At 41.3% G+C, this 19155-nt stretch overlaps 1 protein-coding gene across 3 annotated transcripts in view; it reads right to left on the bottom strand.

The window, feature by feature from the left end:
• LOC110970352 (receptor-type tyrosine-protein phosphatase gamma-like) overlaps positions 1-19155 on the bottom strand; it is a 532505-nt gene that overhangs the window by 96372 nt on the left and 416978 nt on the right. For all 3 annotated transcript variants that reach the window (XR_007941817.1, XM_051947993.1, XM_051947994.1), the window contains exon 8: positions 16214-16406. Coding sequence is in view for 2 of the 3 variants with exons in the window: in XM_051947993.1 (XP_051803953.1) it covers positions 16214-16406 (193 nt within the window). In the remaining variant the exon portion in view is untranslated. The remainder of the gene's footprint in view (positions 1-16213; positions 16407-19155) is intronic.

Raw genomic sequence — 19155 nt, 5'->3', positions numbered from 1 at the left:
TTTTAGGGGGTGGCCTGGGGTGGCCCTGGCCACCCCTGAAATCTCATTGGCCACCCCTGCGGCCACCCCAGATCTGATAGGTAGTTGGTCACATGGGCGTAACGGACGCGGGGTACGCATGCGACATGTCCCCCGCACTTTCCACATCTGTCCCCTCTGTCCCCCGCACTTTTTTCAGCCGTTACAACAGCTAAACCCGTTATTAGCATCCAGTAACGTGTTTTCCCGAGCCGTCTTTGAATGCACCATGAGCGCATGCTAACGCAGGTGTTCCACAGGAGACGTGCTGCTGTGCTGAGCAGTGCTGAACGTGCGTCTGGAGTAATGTTTAGCAAACCAGCCAGAGCTAGCAAGAAGCAAAAAACTTTACACAGTTCTTTCCAAACAAACCGTGTAAGTTGTGTGACCTTGTTGGATGCAAACAATGTTAGACTTGTTAGCTAAATGATGACAAGGTAAAACATGGCAATATATCAATATGTTAAGCTAGTTAACAATAATTTAAATGCTGTTGCCTCCGTTACATCACTGCTAATTAGTTTATTCTTGGAATAAACCCAGTCCTCTTTCATTTCTGGGCAGAAGATGTGCTCACAATTGCTCTCCATGTATTTAAGTCTTTTGGTCCAAAAAGAGGAGAGTCAGGGAGGAGAAAAAAGAATAGGCTATCTATGGTATAAAAGTGGTTAAATTTGCAACTATTTTTACTGCTTCTCTTTCAAATTCTATCTCAGAATTTTGATTTTCAGATTTTTTTTAATGATTATTTCCATAACAAAGAGCAGAGTCAGGCAGGAGATGGACCAGAGGTGGCGGCCAGCAGTAATGTTGACCATACAGGGTATGCAGAAAATGCAAAAAATATGTATCTGTGGGTTAAAGTGATTTTGAGGTTAAATTCTACTGCAATTTTTACTCTTCCTAATGCTATTTCTGAATTTTTCTTACCACATTTTTTATGTTTATTGCCATAACAGAAAGAGCAGAGTCAGGGAGGAGATGGATCAGAGGCCAGCAGCAGGGACAAGGATGTAGGGTCTTTACAGGTAAGGAGAGATTATAACTTCCTGAAAATAAGATATCTATTGCAGGGAGAAACCAGGCAGTACTGATCATTTCATGTTCAGTGTTTGGCACCTTTGGCTACTTGTCCAGTAGATGTTCAAGGGACATTGTTGTCAACTCAACTAGAGTTTGGCCACTAAAACTTTAGATTTTATAGTTTAAAGTTTTATACTTTATAGTTTAAAGAACTAGCCTAGTTGGTCCCCTGGTATTGTACTGTGGCTGTTAGGGATTATGTGGTTCTTTAGCCACTAAGGACGATGCAATTAAATGTAAGAGAATGATAAATCTCTCTGAAAAATTTGTCCCCCTCACTTCTGAGATGGCGGTTACGCCCATGGTTGGTCAAGTTCGTCAACATGAGAAACAAGAGAAATTCTGTCAATCAATGATAGAAACGTCACACGTGTAGCTACTATGCAAGGTGCTCGCATATTTTTTTACAATGCTGGTTTTGCCACTCAACACTGAGATGCTGGACTTCTGTTCAGCCTATGGATGCTCTAATGAGCGCTGTAAGGAAACAAGAGCTCGTGGGATTACTTTTCACATGTAAGATGTATGTAAGGAATAATATATTGTTAGCAGGTTGTCATAGCTAGAGTGAAATAAACGCCGAGAAGACGGATAGAACCCCATCAGCTCCGTGTCTGGCTTCTACTACCCATGATCTAACAGCTCTCTACATCATCCTGTGTATTACACAGCTGCTTACTGGTGAAATAACTAATCTGAGACAATTTTTTGTTTAAAATTCGATGTTATGAATCTAGCGTTCCTAGCAACTTACTGCAGTAATTGGTACAAGATAGCGCTTCAGTTAGTAAAGCAACAATACAGGTGACACAGTTGATGAGCTGATGACTGATAATGTTATTCTACAGGATGAGTTGAGAGCAGTTGAATTTTGCTAATCTAATCTAATTTGTGAAGAGATGAGGACTTTAATCCAAGGAAATGGCTCTTAGAAAATTTGTACCCTATCCTGAACATATTTTACTGATTTAGAGTCGTTAAAATAACCAGATATAATTGAGGACTGTAATAATGGGAAATGGAATTTAAAAATAAACCAGAATAGACACCTTTATTCAACACTTATGAGACAGGAACTCATGGGAGAAAGAGGGGATGTCACATGCAGCAAAGTACTGGGGTTTGAACTGTGGTCGGCTGCGTACATGGCATTAAACTCTGCTATGCCATAGCCACCCCACACTAGCTTTGTGTCCTATCAAGGCCACCCCGGTAAAAAAGTCCTGGATACGCCACTGCTAAAGCGGCAGTATTCACAGGACAAGCAACAGGCTTATTAAAACACTGAAATGGTTTCATTTAGCTTTGCTTTCTTTTTCTTATTTTTTCTCCACTGACTGATGTTGGGTCATTAGAAGTTGTAGACTCATGTCCCTCTTCTTCTAAGCCAGGGGTATTCAGCTAAAATTCAGAGAGGTCCAGTCAGCAAAGGTCCAGAACATCATAATGTCTAACTTGAGTTACTGTGATATATGCTGATGTAACCTGGTAGTTTTATTAGAGTCTGCCTGTAATCAAAAACTGACCGTCAAATAAATTCAGTACGGTTCAAAAACATTTTGACATTTATTAATAAATAACTTATATGTAACTGTATATCTTAGAATAAAGTGCAGAACTTAAAAAAGCATGACTGAACAACCTGAATCAACTGCTATACATCTTTTACAATACCTAAATCTCATAAATGTAAACATTTGAACACTTTTACATTTTCGTCTGTCTCATATCACTCCCCTAATATCTCTGCTGCTTAATGGGAGAACTGAGCTGCTGCTTGTTTGAGCCGTTCTCAAAACATATTTTGATTATGTTCATAGTTGAGAAAGCTGCCTTACAGCTGTTTGCTGAGCCAAACATGGTCAGCATGTGACCACAGTCTGTCCTCTAGAGATGTATAAGGCACAAAAGATACGACTCTCACAGTCGATGCTTTGTAGTAAATCTGAAGAGCCGACTCCTAACGTATTTAATTTAGTATGGAGTTTAACACTGTCCTAGCAGAAAACATGTCACTGGATCCTAGATTAAAGAAGCTTGCCTTCAGTGACAACAGAGCTGTTGATGAGACACTTCAGAGAATAAGAGCAGCAGTCTGACACCTCCACCATTAGAGGACCAAGTGGAGGAAGAACCTCAAACTTCTGCTGTGTGGAGGCTCTTTGATGGAAGAGCTACAGGAGATGCTGCAAGGAGAAATCCTACAGCTGATGTGGTAATGGAGGATCATATCTAGAGGAAGCCCTCATCCAACCAGCAGACGACCCACTGAGCTGGAGCAGGCCAAGGCCTCAGTCTGCCCCACCTGGTGAAGGTGATGGAGGAGAGACAACTTCTTCCATCTGAGAGAATCTTCTCAAAAACACGGCAGATATTCACTGAAAGAAGAAATGTATCAGCCCATCCAAGCTCAGCCATCTGATTTTTCTGAATGTCAGCCTGCTCTGAAGACATTTATACTGTTTGAATACTGAGTCTGGTTCTGGTTCTGTTCTGGTTCTGTGGGTTTATGTGCAGAGTTTTGTTCATTTGTTTTTTTGTGCAAAATAGTTTGGTTGAAATAATAAACAAAAGCAAGAATACCTGTTTTTGTAACAGAGCAAATGTACAAAATGAGTCAATTATAAGGCTTCTCATAAAAAACACTGAATGAAAAAGAGTTTGTCAAAATACAAATGATTCATATTTGCCAGGTTAGGCTAAATATGAGGCTACAAAGAATAATAAATTAGGAGCTGTTTGGGAGCCGAAAGAACCGGCTTTTCTTTGGAAGCAGTGCCAAAAGCTCTCTAAAAAAAGAGCCGAACTCCCATCACTACTGTTCTCTTTGTCGCTCATCTCTCAGCTGGTTTTTGAAGGCAGAGCTGCGATGCAATTCAGCGACGTCATTGGCTGAACAGCGTCACGTGGGATGCCTGAACTCGTACATAATTGGTCTGTGCGTTTCTGAGCTGACAGACCAATGATAAACACTGGAAAGCTGCACCGGTAAAATAGAAGCGACCTGTCAAATTTACACCCGTATAGACGGCGTCTGGGTCCGGATCCGGACCGCGGTCGGCCTTTAGTGAGCCCTGTTCTCAGCCAGACACCTTCCCCCGTCCCATACAGCTTCACCGCTTCCTGACACAGAGAAAAGTGAACGTTATGTCAAAAAAACCATACTAATACATGTGTTTGCGCATTTTTAAGTGGTTATATGGAAATTCGGGACCTTTTCTAGTGGGTATAAGGCGTACACCTGCGTGTTTACACCCCTGGGTATACGTATCTTTGCGCATTTTTAAGTGGGTATACAGAAATTTGGAAAATTTTCTCGTGGTGGGGTGTATACCTGTGTATCACATAGACTACACCACTGATCATAGCTACATGTATGACGTTTGTCGCAAAAAAATAAAAATAAAAAAAAAGCGTGAAAATCAGTTTAATATTCAGAGTTAAGATGGATTAAATGCGCTGTCAAACAGCGCTGAGTGGAGCGGCTGACCGGACCAAGACGGCGGCCGTATTTCTCGCTGCGCAGCACCCCGAGCAACGTTGCGCAAGCAAAACACATTGGGAAATGCTAAATTAGAGTTATTATTTCGGGAGCTTTATTGTGATGGGCACCGCACCGGCGGGCTCCGAAGTCTCACCCACCAATGAAACGAAATATAGAGTCGTATTTTCATTTTGGGGGTGAAAACGAAAAAACGAAAAAACAAACCGTTTCCTGTTTTTTTGTTTTTGAAAAAACGAAAAAAACGGCTTGATTTTTTGTTTCTGCTCGTGTCTTTTATAGCCAGGAAATGAAAAAACGGCTTGATTTTTTGTTTCTGCTCATGTCTTTTATAGCCAGGAAACAAACTGATAAAACGTACCTTGTCTGAAAATGTCCACATTTTGCATTGTTGGATCGTAACTAGGTTTTAAATAGAGCTTCAAAATGCAAAAAGAAGAAACAGGAGCAAGAGACAAGAAATAGGCATTTTATTGAAAACTGCATCTAAACTCAAACAGGCTGTTAATCAGCTGATCAAAAGTTTAAAATCCATAGTCTTTAAAAAGTAGAATCTGGGCAGAAATCTGGCTTTTTTTGTCCTTTAATCCTCAGGATCTTTTAAGAAATTTCAAATGACTGCCTCACTGTGTCCAACCTCAGCAGTTGTGACACGTTGCAAGAGGCCTTGCTTTTACAGCTAAACCATCCTGACACATTTAACGACAGAAAGCATGCATGCATTTGCTATCAGGAGGTTATGACAGTGTGAAAACCTGACAGAAAATGACATGAAAGCCAGATTTCTGCGAATATTCTTCCTTTTTTTTTTTTTTTTTTTTTTAATGTTTTTATTAATTTTAGAACAAAAATAAAACAGAATGGGCCCCACTTACATCTGCACATTCATACTACTTTCAAACCCGACCGCACACACCAGAGGAGCGAAATATACCTTACACATATAGCACAATTTGGACACTATTTTTTCCTTTCTTCATTGAGGTTTGACACAATCAAGATTTCAAAAGAAGTTTTGTATGTGTACCCTAAAGATTGCAATTGTGTACACATGGCTATTTTTATTTATCATGATCTAATTCTTTCTCTCTTAAATTTGTCATGATAACTGTCAACTTCTTTTTTAACAGGCGAGGGTAGGGAGCCTGTCAAACAACGAAGAAACTTTGTGTCAAACCCCAATACATTTTTATCTATAATATTCTTCCTTTTAAAGGCTATGTTCTTAAACTGTTGATCAGCTGATGAACAGGCTGTTTGAGTTTAGATGCAGTTTTCAATAAGCTGCCTACTCTGTTTTTTGTCGCTTGCTCCTGTTTCTTCTTTTTGCATTTTGAAGCTCTACTTACAACCTGGTTATAATCCACCAATGCAAAATGTGAACACTTACAATGCTTCCCCTGGTCTTAATATTTTGTTCAGGTATAGACATGGTGTTCTATTGGATTCAGGTCAGGTGAGCATGGGGGCCAGCTAATGGTATCAGTTCCTTCATCCTCCAGGAACTGCATGAGTTCTCTTACCACATAAGACTGGGCATTGTCGTGCACCAGAAGGAATCCAGGACCACTGCACCAATGTAGGGACTGACAATGGGTCAAAGGATTTCATCCTGATACCTAAAGGCAGTCAGAATGCCATTGTCCAACCTGTAGAGGTCTATGCGTCCCTCCATGGATATGCTTCCCCACACCATCACTGACCCACCACCAAACCAGTCATGCTGAACAATGTTACAGGCAGCATAACGTTCTCCACGGCTTCTCCAGGCCCTTTCATGTCTGTCACATGCGCTCAGGGTGAACCTGCTCTCATCTGTGAAAAGCACAGGGCACCAGTGGTGGACTTGCAAATTTCTGTGTTCTATGGCAAATGCCAGCCGAGCTCCACGGTGCCAGTCAGCGAGCACAGCGGGCACTAGAGGACGCTGGGCCCTCAGACCACTCTCATTAAATCTCCTTCTGATTGGTTGGTCAGAGACATTCACACCAGTGGTCTGCTAGAGGTCATTTTGTAGAGCTATTGCAGTGCTCATCCTGTTCCTCCTTACACAAAGGAGCAGATAGCTGTCCTGCTGACGGGTTGAGGACCTTCTACAGTCCTGTCCAGCTCTCCCAGACTAACTGCCTGTCTCCTGGAATCTACTCCATCTGCTTGAGAATGTGCTGGGAGACACAGCAAACCTTCTGGTAATGGCACACATTGATGTTTCATCCTGGAGGAGTTGGACTGTCTGTGGAACCTCTGTAGGGTCCAGGTATCGCCTCATGCTACCAGAAGTGACACTTACCCTAGCCAAATGCAAAACTAGTGAAAAACAGTCAGAAAAGATTAGGAAGGAAATAAATGTCAGTGGCCTTCACCTGTAAACTCATTCCTGTTTTGGGGGTTGTCTCATTGTTACCCCTCTAGTGCATCTGTTGTTAATTTTATGAACACCAAAGCAGCTGAAACTGACTAAAAAGCCCCTCAGTTACTTACTTGATCAGATCAGTATCCCACATGTTTCACTGATTTGATGCAATACTTAGATTAAAAAGTGTTCCTTTAATTTTTTTGAGCAGTGTATAATTAATTATGCAGAAGTCCCTCCCTACTCGTGGCAAACATAGACTGTATATAAAGATGGACGTAGCATCTGGCTCCAGAATTGAAGCCCACCCAGAAGTGTCAAAAACTTGCAATATCACGCCGTCCGCTAGGGTTGGCTCCAAAAAGCTTTTGCTCCATCACCCCAATTCATTTTTGGAAAAAATAAAATTTGATAGACTGATTTTCTACAGCTCAGGATTTTTTTCCCGTTAGTTTTCATGGTCAAAATGAGAGATCAGGTGGCCAATCTTAAAATAAATCAATACTGAATTTAAAATAAATCGTTAAAGTTGGCAGAGCCAGGGGGCGTGGCTATACTTGATACACAGCAACAGAAGCCTCTGCGGTAAAATGTGGGCGGGATAAGAGAGTCCTCAGCCAATCCTGCCCCTAGTCGCTCTCCAGTCCAGTCTGTTTGATGACGCTTTTTACGTCACTGGTTCCAAAAAATCCAAAACGGTGACCAAGAAGTAGCAAAATCCGGGCTTCATTTTCTCAGCGGTGAAACCAACGGGTGACGTCACGGTTAGTTTACGCCTGGTGGCAAAGAGTAAATTTATAATTTAGGGATTTTTATGAAACAACAGTCCCTCTTGTCAACTTATTACTCAGTCTCTAATTGACACGTCTTTAGATACTCGTGCATCAAAGATATTATCATTTTTTGCTTCAAATGTTTGGTTGCGCAGATGATGCAGCCTCACACTGTCCATGTGGCCTGAAAGTCCAATACAAGTGTAACAACAAACTGCATGATGTCAAAAAATTCTGTTTGGATTTCTTCTTCATGAGGTACCTGCTCGATCCATGAGCAAGTGAGATACTGGGACCCCCTGGAATATATTTTAAGAGGAATTTTACACGAATGTGCCAGTGGTAAAGTTGTATAAATTGACTATGATAAACTACACTATGTGACTTTGTTATTTTGACAATATTCTCACATGACGTATAATTAAAGACTGCCTCTTGTGAAAAATAAGTTTTTCCCATGTGAAAATATCCATATGGTGTTTTTTTTATGCTGAAAAACTCACCACAGCAAAATATGCAGTCAGTTCCATGGCTGCATATTTCCACCTTGAACCTACAGTCTCAAAACATGGATTCAGATATCCAGGGATTTGTATGTAACAAACAAACATGAGGAATCATTCCTCAAGGATTCAGTTTGAAATGCTTCAATATTATTATTCTACATCAGAACTGGTCTTCATATGTGGCTGAATAAGGCAAATATGATTATTGCCATTGAGCGGCATGCAGGTGTTTTGCAGAGCAGAGTCTCAGGTGAGCTGGTGTGCTCAAGCTGCAGCAACTGGATGAAGGGTGAGTGAAGAGCGAGGCAGGGACTTCATAGATCTGCACCTTCTAAAGGAAGCATTGATGTATAGAGTTTCAGCTAAGTCATTTTTTGTCAAGGAAGGAAAGGATTATTTTCAAACCAAATAAGCTTCAAATATACGCTACTGTTCAAAAGTTTGGGGTCACCCAGACAAGCTAAATTTTCAATGAAAACTCACACTTTTTTTCATGTGCTAACATAACTGCACAAGAGTTTTCTAATCATCAATTAACCTTTCAGCACCATTAGCTAACACAATGTAGCATTAGAACACAGGAGTGATGGTTGCTGGAAATGTTCCTCTGTACCCCTATGGAGATATTCCATTAAAAATCAGCCGTTTCCAGCTATAAAGTCATTTAACACATTAACAATGTCTAGACTGTTTTTCTGATTCATTTAATCTCATCTTGATTGCAAAACTGCTTTTCTTTCAAAAATAAGGGCATTTCGGAGTGACCCCAAACTTTTGAATGATAGTGTACGACTTGATACACAGAGACATTACTTTTTTTTCAGTGACCAGAGAGGTGCTTCAGCAAAATGCATTCAAGCACTGTCACTAATGTGTCCATTATACTGTGGCTTAAAGGCTAAATTCATACTCTTCAGAAATAAATATTGTCCTTTTTATTTTGGTCAATACTGTCCAGATGCAGATAAAAGATAAAGATTATAGCACAAAAGAATAATTTTGGTTTAGGGAAAGATCAGGGTTTGGATTAAAATACAGGACATTTGTTGTCATGGTTACAATAATAAACACCTGTTTAAGGTTGTGGGATAGATGGTTAAAAGACACTTGGCCTCCATTCACCACAGCCTCCTTACACTGGCTACAATGGCTCAGTTACCTCCAGTGGTACTAAGACCACTAGAGGGCAATGTCAGAGTAAAAAAGCTGCCTGTTGGCAGCCTATAGAGTCTCACTTTGCCATCTGATAAACACTAAAACCAATGTCAACCTGTTCTCAGTCCATAACAGAAAGACCAGGCTTGTGTTTAGCTTGGCTTTCTCCAAAAGGAACTGCTAACTTTCCCAAAGATGTAAAACAATAAGACAAAAAAAAAAAAAAGCAAAAACAAACAAATAAAAACAATAGAACATCTGGACATGTGGACTGAAGTTACATGGGATAAATGGAAGACTGCACACATATTCCAACAAACTTAAGAAGATGCCCAGCAGTCCATGATGCAACAATGCAGAATATACAACAGATGTAAGTAGAATCCACTTCGGTATCACTTATATATCAAATGATTTAAAGCTGTAACATCTTACAATAATGTTTTTAATCACTTTTTGGTTGTAGCTCAGATTTGCTATATTAAATATACACACGTGGACAAAATTGTTGGTACCCCTCAGTTAAAGAAGGAAAAACCCACAATTCTCACTGAAATCACTTGAAACTCACAAAAGTAACAATAAATAAAAAATTATTGAATATTAAATAATCAAAATCAGCCATTACTTTTGAATTGTTGATTAACATAATTATTTAAAAAAACAAACTAATGAAATAGGGCTGGACAAAAATGATGGTACCCATAACTTAATATTTTGTTGCACAACCTTTTGAGGCAATCACTGCAATTAAACGATTTCTGTATTTGTCAATGAGCGTTCTGCAGCTGTCAACAGGTATTTTGGCCCACTCCTCATGAGCAAACAGCTCCAGTTGTCTCAGGTTTGATGGGTGTCTTCTCCAAATGGCATGTTTCAGCTCCTTCCACATATGTTCAATGGGATTCAGATCTGGGCTCATAGAAGGCCACTTTAGAATAGTCCAACGCTTTTCTCTCAGCCATTCTTGGGTGTTTTTGGCTGTGTGTTTTGGATCGTTGTCCTGTTGGAAGACCCATGACCTGCGACTGAGACCAAGCTTTCTGACACTAGGCAGCACATTTCTCTCCAGAATGCCTTGATAGTCTTCAGATTTCATCGTACCTTGCACACTTTCAAGACACCCTGTGCCAGATGCAGCAAAGCAGCCCCAAAACATTACTGAGCCTCCTCCATGTTTCACCGTAGGGACAGTGTTCTTTTCTTCGTATGCTTGGTTTTTGAGTCTATGAACATAGAGTTGATGTGCCTTACCAAAAAGCTCCAGTTTGGTCTCATCTGTCCAAAGGACATTCTCCCAGAAGCTTTGTGGCTTGTCAACATGCATTTTTGCAAATTCCAGTCTGGCTTTTTTATGAGTTTTTTTCAGCAGTGGTGTCCTCCTTGGTCGTCTCCCATGAAGTCCACTTTGGCTCAAACAACGACGAATGGTGCGATCTGACACTGATGTACCTTGGCCTTGGAGTTCACCTTTAATTTCTTTGGAGGTTGCTCTGGGCTCTTTGGATACAATTCCAACGATCCGTCTCTTCAATTTGTCATCAATTTTCCTCTTGCGGCCACGTCCAGGGAGGTTGGCTACTGTCCCGTGGGTCTTGAACTTCTGAATAATATGAGCCACTGTTGTCACAGGAACTTCAAGCTGTTTAGAGATGGTCTTATAGCCTTTACCTTTAAGATGTTTGTCTATCTTTTTTTTCGGATGTCCTGGGACAATTCTCTCCTTCGCTTTCTGTTGTCCATGTTCAGTGTGGTACACACCTTTTCACCAAACAGCAGGGTGACTACTTGTCTCCCTTTAAATAGGCAGACTGACTGATTATGAGTTTGGAAACACCTGTGATGTCAATTAAATGACACACCTGAGTTAATCATGTCACTCTGGTCAAATAGTTTTCAATCTTTTATAGAGGTACCATCATTTTTGTCCAGGCCTGTTTCATTAGTTTGTTTTTTTAAATAATTATGTTAATCAACAATTCAAAAGTAATGGCTGTTTTTGATTATTTAATTTTCAATAAATTTTATTTATTGTTACTTTTGTGAGTTTCAAGTGATTTCAGTGAGAATTGTGGGTTTTTCCTTCTTTAACTGAGGGGTACCAACAATTTTGTCCACGTGTGTCAGTCACACAGTAGGACTCAGTATAAACTGTGGTAGTCCTGGCCTGATTTATGTCAAACAATCTTGTCCCATCTAAGCTGACAAGATTCATCTCGGTCTCTGACCAAAGAATGCCATCAGGCTTCATGTTCTTCAGCAAAGTTATATTGTAAGTGGACATATGCAGTTCTGATGTATTTTGGAAAAAATATTCAACAGGAATGATAATGGATTGTCTCAGCCTTTGCCATGTAACAAAACTTTCTAGAATGCTATTACTTTAAAACTTCATCGCTGAGTTGCCCAAATATTGTAATTTTTTATTTCAAACTAATAATTTCATATAATACAAATGATAATTCAAATAATACAAAATAAAAGTCATTATTAATGCTCTCTACAATAACAGCTGCTCTGGGGGTGATGGGAACTTCAGCCTCCCCTAAATTTAAATACATCTCCAAAACTCATTACCGAGGAGAAACTGCAGGTGAGCCCAGATAAAGGCATTCTGGTACACCAGAAAGGCTTAAGTCATAGAAATACTGTTTTGTTTGCTTTCTAACAAAGCATTCTCTAGCTGCAGAAAACCATGAATAGTGTACATTATCATAGCAGGCAAAGTTTAAGCTCAGTTACTTGATACTCATTTATATGAAAATGAACTTTCCTAGAAATAATCCCTTGGCATACGTGTATTATCAAAAGGTGATCACATAATTGTATAACTGTAAATATTTGGTTTGTTGGCACCAAATCTTTAACTGAGCAAAGTGTCTTTCATACATAAACTGCATTTGTTAAGGTGTTCTATTCAGTGCATTAAGCTGTACTGGAAGAGACAATGACAGTCACTGGATATAGCACAGCCCCAGCTATAAACACCACTGCAACCTTCGTCCATATTTTACAACAGTATCACTGCACATGAAGTCATGTGCAACCAACAGCAGACCTTCTACAACATAAATACACAAATATGCTTTAAATAGGATAGCTCACTAACTAAAATGGCCACAGGAAAAGGACAACACTGTCTGTTGTTGGAGGTGTTTCTTTCCAGTCCTGGAGCTGAGCTGCTCTGCTGCTTCTACTCATGCATTAGGCCAGGTTAACCACATCTGAACTCACAGAAATTAAACTAAAATGCATCATCTTATTTGTGTCAGCAAAGAAACATATGCTCTGAAATGCCAGATCTGTCAGGGCCTCCTCCTCCCCTTGCCCTTCCTGATTTCCCACTCCCTTTTCCCTATCTCTCTCCCTTTCTCTCTCCCTCTCTCTCTCCTCTCTCCAGGTGGAGCGCAGCCTCACGGCTGCCTCCGCTTGGCATTCAGCGTCTCCCCTCAGAATCCGGGCAGCTGCAGCTCATCCTGTGATTACATCCCCAGCAATAAAAGACCGGTTCCTGCTTCCACAATCGGCCAGATCATAAACTCTGCTTACGCAGTCAGTTTCCCTCTCGCCTCTCGTAAGCTTTCTATTGAAAAGTACTATTATAACGTTTGTCTATTCTCTCCTTTGCCTAGAGTGACCCAGCTGCCCGGATCTCCACCCGACCTGCCTGTCTCCCTCGTGCCCCTCCTTGGACTCCCTTCCTGCACCGTGTCCCTCTCCGTATTCCCTCATTGGCTCCCTCCTACGCCCCCGGACCCACCTGTTGCCTCCTCGCCCCCGGACCACCTGCACCTGGCTTCTTCCCTCCTCCGGCATCCAAGTGTCCAGTCTTCCTGCTGCCGCCAGGCGACCGCTCACCCTCCGACCGCCACACTCTGGTCCTCCTGGAACCTCCTCTGACCGCTAATCCCTGGCTCCGCCGCTCCATCCCCGGACTCCTCATCACCACTCCCTCCCGGATCCTCTCCTGGCTCTCCGCCCCACCACTATCCCCCACCTTCCTACAATAAACCTGCATTCAATCTGTCTCTGCCTCGGTAGTGTGGTCTCTGCTCGGGTTCGCCATCGTGATTTGTGACAGTATCTTTAAAGACACCAAACAGAGTTCTTCTCTGTTTTCACTATAATTGCATCAGTCTCTCCCTGTGACTCCTTGCACATGAAGCTACCTGTCATTCAGGTAAAGGGATGGAGGACTGGAAGAAAAATTACCTGTGTGATATAATTGCTGGTGTATAGGCTTTGTACTGTTGTTCATTCAATAACAGCACATTTGTATTGCATGTGTATGCTGTCAGGTGGTGAAGTTGGAGATGTTTACAGACCAAGAGAACAGTCACATGCACCGACTTCCATCCTAATCCACCCTGCTGTAGCTATGGTAACACATTGCAGAGGGTGTGTTGGAGGCATGTGATCTATATATCTGCTTGTCTGTTGTTTTTACAGCTCAAATTCTCCTTTTTGTGCCTTTTTTTCCAACCTGTCATTTCTCCTCCTTCTCATCTGCATTTGCTCTTTCACCCTTATAAACGTGGTAACAGAAAATGTCACACAGCATCACTCAAGGGCATACTGCACAGGCATGCAGCAAACTGTGCCAGGACGACACGCACATACACAGTATGCGTGCAGGAGTGGGACTGTGTATTTGTGTGTGTGCGTGTGCGTGTGCGTGTGTGTGTGTGTGTGTGTGTGTGTGTGTGTGTGTGTGTATGTATGTATACATCTGGGTGATGCCTTTCTTTCCGAATGAACCATATGGAAGTGTGCAACACGGAAGGGAGGGGACAGACCGTGCTACCACAGATGACACAGCACAGATGTTAGGCTCACACACAAATGCACACACAAGGAGAAGACAATCACTTTCCTCTGGGAAAATGAGGAACACTGGAAGTCCCTCATTTATTACCATTAGGAGGTGTAACCAGGAGGGATGTAAGAGTACTGGACCAGGTACCTTAATAATATTATACACATTACCAGTCAAAGTTTGGACACACCTTCTCATTTAATGGTTTATCTTTATTTTCTTGACTATTTACATAGCAGATTCTCACTGAAGGAATCAAAACTATGAATGAACACATGGGATTATGTAGTAAACAAAAAGTGTGAAATAGGTCAAAACATGTTTTATATTTTAGATTCTTCAAAGTAGCCACTCTGCTTTGATTACTGCTTTCCACACTCTTGGCATTCTCTGGATGAGTTTCATGAGGTAGAACCTGAAATGGTTCTCCAACAGTCTTGAAGGAGTTTCCAGAGATGCTGAGCACTTGTTGGTTCTTTTTCCTTCACTCTGTGGTCCATCTCATCTCAAACCATCTAGATTGGGTTTAGGTCAGGTGACTGGAGGCCAGGTCATCTGACCTAAGCAGCACTCCATCATTCTCCTTCTTGGTAAAACAGCCCTTCCACAGTCTGGAGGTGTGTTTGGGGTCATTGTCCTGTTGGAGAATCAATGATGGTCCAACTAAACCAAACCTGATGGGATGTCATGTCGCTGCAGGATGCTGTGGTAGTCATGCTGGTTCAGTGTTCCTTCAGTTTTGAATAAATCCCAGTGTCACCAGCAAAGCATCCACCACCATCACACCTCCTCCTCCATGCTTCACAGTGGAAACCATGCATGTAGAGATCATCCATTCACCTTTTCTGCATTACACAAAGGTGGGACCAAAGATCTCAAATTTGGACTCATCAGGCCAAAGCACAGGTTTCCACTGGTTTAATGTCCAGTCCTTGTGTTTCTTGGTCCAAACAAATCTCTTCTTGTTGCTTTTCCTTAGTAGTGCTTTCTTAGCAGCTATTAAAGGCCTGATTGGTCAGTCTCCTCTGAACAGTTGATATTGAGATGTGTCTGCTACTAGAACTCTGTGTGGCATTTATCTGGGCTCTAATCTGAGCTACTGTTAACTTGTGATTTCTGAGGCTGGAGACTCGGATGAACTTCTCCTCAGCAGCAGAGGAGACTCTTGGTTGTCCTTTCCTTTGGCAGTCCTCATGTGAGCGACTTTGGTTGTAGCGCTTGGTGGTTTTTGTGACTGCACTTGGGGATACAGTCAAAGTTTTTGCAATTTGACTGACTGACCTTCAGTTCTTAAAGTAATGATGGACTGTCGTTTCTCTTTACTTAGCTGATTGGTTCTTGGCATAATATGAATTATTTGGAACAGATAACAAATAGGGCTGTCAACAGTATACCAACCTAATTTCTGCACAACACAACTGATGGTCTCAACCCCATTAAGAAGGAAAGAAATTTCATAAATTAACCTTGACAAGACACACTTGTAAAGAGAAGACCATTTCAGGAGACTACCTCATGAAGCTCACTGAGAGAATGCCAAGAGTTTCATCAAAGCAGGAATCTAAAATATTTAACATATTTAGAGATATTTCACAATTGTTTGTTTGCTACACAAGTCTATATATCTTGCTTCATAGTTTTGTTGTCTTCAGTACGTACCTGCAATGTAGAAAGTAGTAAAAATAAAGAAAAAAACATTGAATGAGAAGCTGTGTCTAAACTTTTGACTGGTAGTGTACATCAGTAGGTAGGAAAAGAGAGCACCAATAAGAGTTGCTATGCAATACAACTGAACATTATGTTTTATAGTCAGCTCTAATTGGAAAAGTTTACCGCTTGCAATCTTTAAAATGAGTAATATAATAAGCAGATTACAAGTACATACTTATACAGATACAAGTACAAGATCAAAGAGGCTCTGTGTGATTTATTTACAAATGAGGACTTTTGTGGTGATATGAAAGAAGAAAAAGTATACTCATATTTGAAAAGTCTCCATAGCCCTACCTTTGGAAGCTTCTGTGCCGTACGGCCCACTGCTGTTGTCAATCAGGTCAGGCAGCCAGGCATCTTTGATTGCTGACTTGAAGACATGGCGGTTGTCCAAGTTCTGGATGGGCCTGAAGTTACTGCGCAGATACTCCACCGATTTAACATGATCCTGCTGTTCTGTGGTGAAGATTGAGTAGAAAGCCTCCAACTGGTGCCAGCAAGGACAGTGAGCAAGGCAGAGACACAAAAATGGAGAGAGATTAGTGAAGGCAAGAAGACAAGAAGAGTTAGTGCCAAGCAGAACTTACAACCTGTGGTTATTCTGAGTTACTGTCTTGCACTTGGCTGCATTAATCATACAGCAGTAAGAAACTGCACAAAACACATAATATCAGAATGCAATGTTACTAACTGAAATCCAAGTTGAGAAAAAAAATTAAATTTTAATGATCCCCAGGGGTAAACTGGGTCACTGCAGCCAACGGAAGACTTTACAAGAAAAAAACAGGATTCAAAGGAGATACAGAAAATAGCATCAGTAATTACCCAGCATATGAAGACCATATCCAGTAAATAACCACACTGGTGAAACATGGATTAAAAAATATATATATACATAGTGCAAAAAATATGGACAATGTGATACAGACAACTAGGAAATGGTTTTGAGCGGAAACAAAATAATTTTCCCTCAGCAATGAGGATTAAACATTTTCTTTATGTGGCTTATTCCTTGAAGGAATAGTTGAAAATGTCCAGAAATGCACTTTCAAATGTGTTTGCTCCCAAATCAAAGATTCTACAAAGCTCTGTTTGCAGATCAGCACACTGAACTCTACATCACTTATCCAGAACCCAGCCATCCTGTCCTGCTTCAGCCTGTGAGAGTTACAAAGTCCATTTTCTCTTTTGTTCAACTTGATTGCCATCTGTCAAGCTCACCTCAACAACTGTGATCTTTTTAAACAAGTTGGGTAGCATGTAAACATATGACCTGAAGTCTTCTTCTCTTTTTTATAAGTCTTCTTGACAAGACTTATAAGAGAAGATTGAGAGTACCTCCAGCGAGCCTACTATTTAATTCGCAGCGTTGGGGTAAGTTAAAGTGTGTAGTCTAGCTGTTTTTTTAATGAACAGCTCTGAGGTTGGTGTTGTTGTTCGGGGGGAAAAAACAGTATGTCTGTGTTCAGATAAGAGACATAAATCATGTGTTAATAAGTGATCTTCAGATGTGGTGACTTGTAGATCTATTTTGGAATTTTGAATTCAAACAGTTTTTGCTCATGTTATCTAATTTTCTGCTAAGCTCGAGTGTACCTGTCAGCTCTCTGCAAGAAAGTGAATACACAAGTTCAAACTGTGTAATTACATTGATAAAATGAAAAAATAAATAAAAAGATTTATTGGTAAGTCAAATGTGCACAGCATACACTTCAGTGATATGAAATGCCATGTGAATATAGCAAGTATACTGACACAAGGAGGCAGTTCAGCTGGTCACAAAACAGTCAATTCTAAACAGATTGATTTTTGCTCAGATATTGAAATACAATCTTTATTAGCATCTTCACAGAAAGGGCAGCACAGTGACTCGGTGCTTTAGCATTGTCGCCTCCTCCCGAATTGTGTCCTGGTCTGGGCCTGGAATCTTTCTGCTTAGAGTTCGCATGTTGTTGCTCTTCATGCATGGGTTTTCTCCAGGTACTTCAGCCTCCTCCCACAGTCCAAAGATATGCTGAGGTTAAGTGGTCATTCTAAGTCATCTGTAGGTGTGAATGTGAGTGTGATTGTTTGTGTCTTTGTGTAGTTCTGTGATAGACTGGTGACCTGTGCAGGTGTCCCCTTGTCTTCACCCCAAGTCACCTGGGATAGACTCTAGCCCCCCATGACCCGAATGAGGATTCAGTGGTGTATAGATAAAGGATGGATGGACCTTCACACAAAAAATAAAGTAAAATCACATATCCATCCATTCTCTATATACCGCTTTATCCTCACTAGGGTCGCGGGGGGTGCTGGAGCCTATCTCAGCTGACTCGGGCGAAGGCAGGGGACACCTTGGACAGGTCGCCAGTCTGTCACAGGGCTACATATACAGACAAACAATCACACTCACATTCACACCTACGGGTAATTTAGAGTAACCAATTAACCTCAGCATATTTTTGGACTGTGGGAGGAAGCCGGAGTACCTGGAGAAAACCCACGCATGCACAGGGAGAACATGCAAACTCCATGCAGAAAGATCCCAGGCCCAGGCTGGGATTTGAACCGGGGATCTTCTTGCTGCAAGGCGAAAGTGCTAACCACTACTCCACTGTGCAGCCCTAAAATCACATATCTGGACATAAATTAGACAATTAAATCATCAGTCAACTTCATGTTGAAGACCTGAGGGAGAAGCGGTCCTGAGGGTTTCACTTGCAAATGTGTCCCACCAGAGGACATGTTTAAGTCTGTCAACAGCCGCTACCAAAAATATCTCAACTGTTCTAGTCCTACAGTCTGGAGCTAACTGTTTCTCAAAGCTACCTGAAGTGCAGCTTAAAGGGGCTCTTTCTGAGACATAATTGGCCCCTACTCCCTAACCCCAAATTCAGGCCAAGTGTAACATCCTTATCAGTCCAAAGACTGATCACATTGCTCCTCTACAGGAAGACCACTCAGTCACACTTGCCTGGATCTGGTTAAGTCCAGGGTTGGGTCTGGAAAACTAGAAGGATCCTCAAGATAGACAGATGTGGCACCAAAAACGGATAAAATCAGTGGCACTGCTGAAGACCTGCATCTATACTGTGCCAACAATACAGAAGAAACTACTTTCATACACCATGTTGCTTTTACTGGCAGAGCTTAATATGTGAAACTGTCATGCTCCTCCTGCTCTTGAGTGCTGGCTCATTAAGATAATGACAAGCGGCTGTGCTGGAGATGCAGCCGGTGCGAATCTACAATCA

The sequence above is a fragment of the Acanthochromis polyacanthus genome, chromosome 5 (assembly GCF_021347895.1).
Source record: "Acanthochromis polyacanthus isolate Apoly-LR-REF ecotype Palm Island chromosome 5, KAUST_Apoly_ChrSc, whole genome shotgun sequence".
Lineage (NCBI taxonomy): Eukaryota > Metazoa > Chordata > Actinopteri > Pomacentridae > Acanthochromis > Acanthochromis polyacanthus.
The sequence above is the reverse complement of the archived record's forward strand: the minus strand, read 5'-3'. Positions and strand labels throughout refer to the sequence as shown.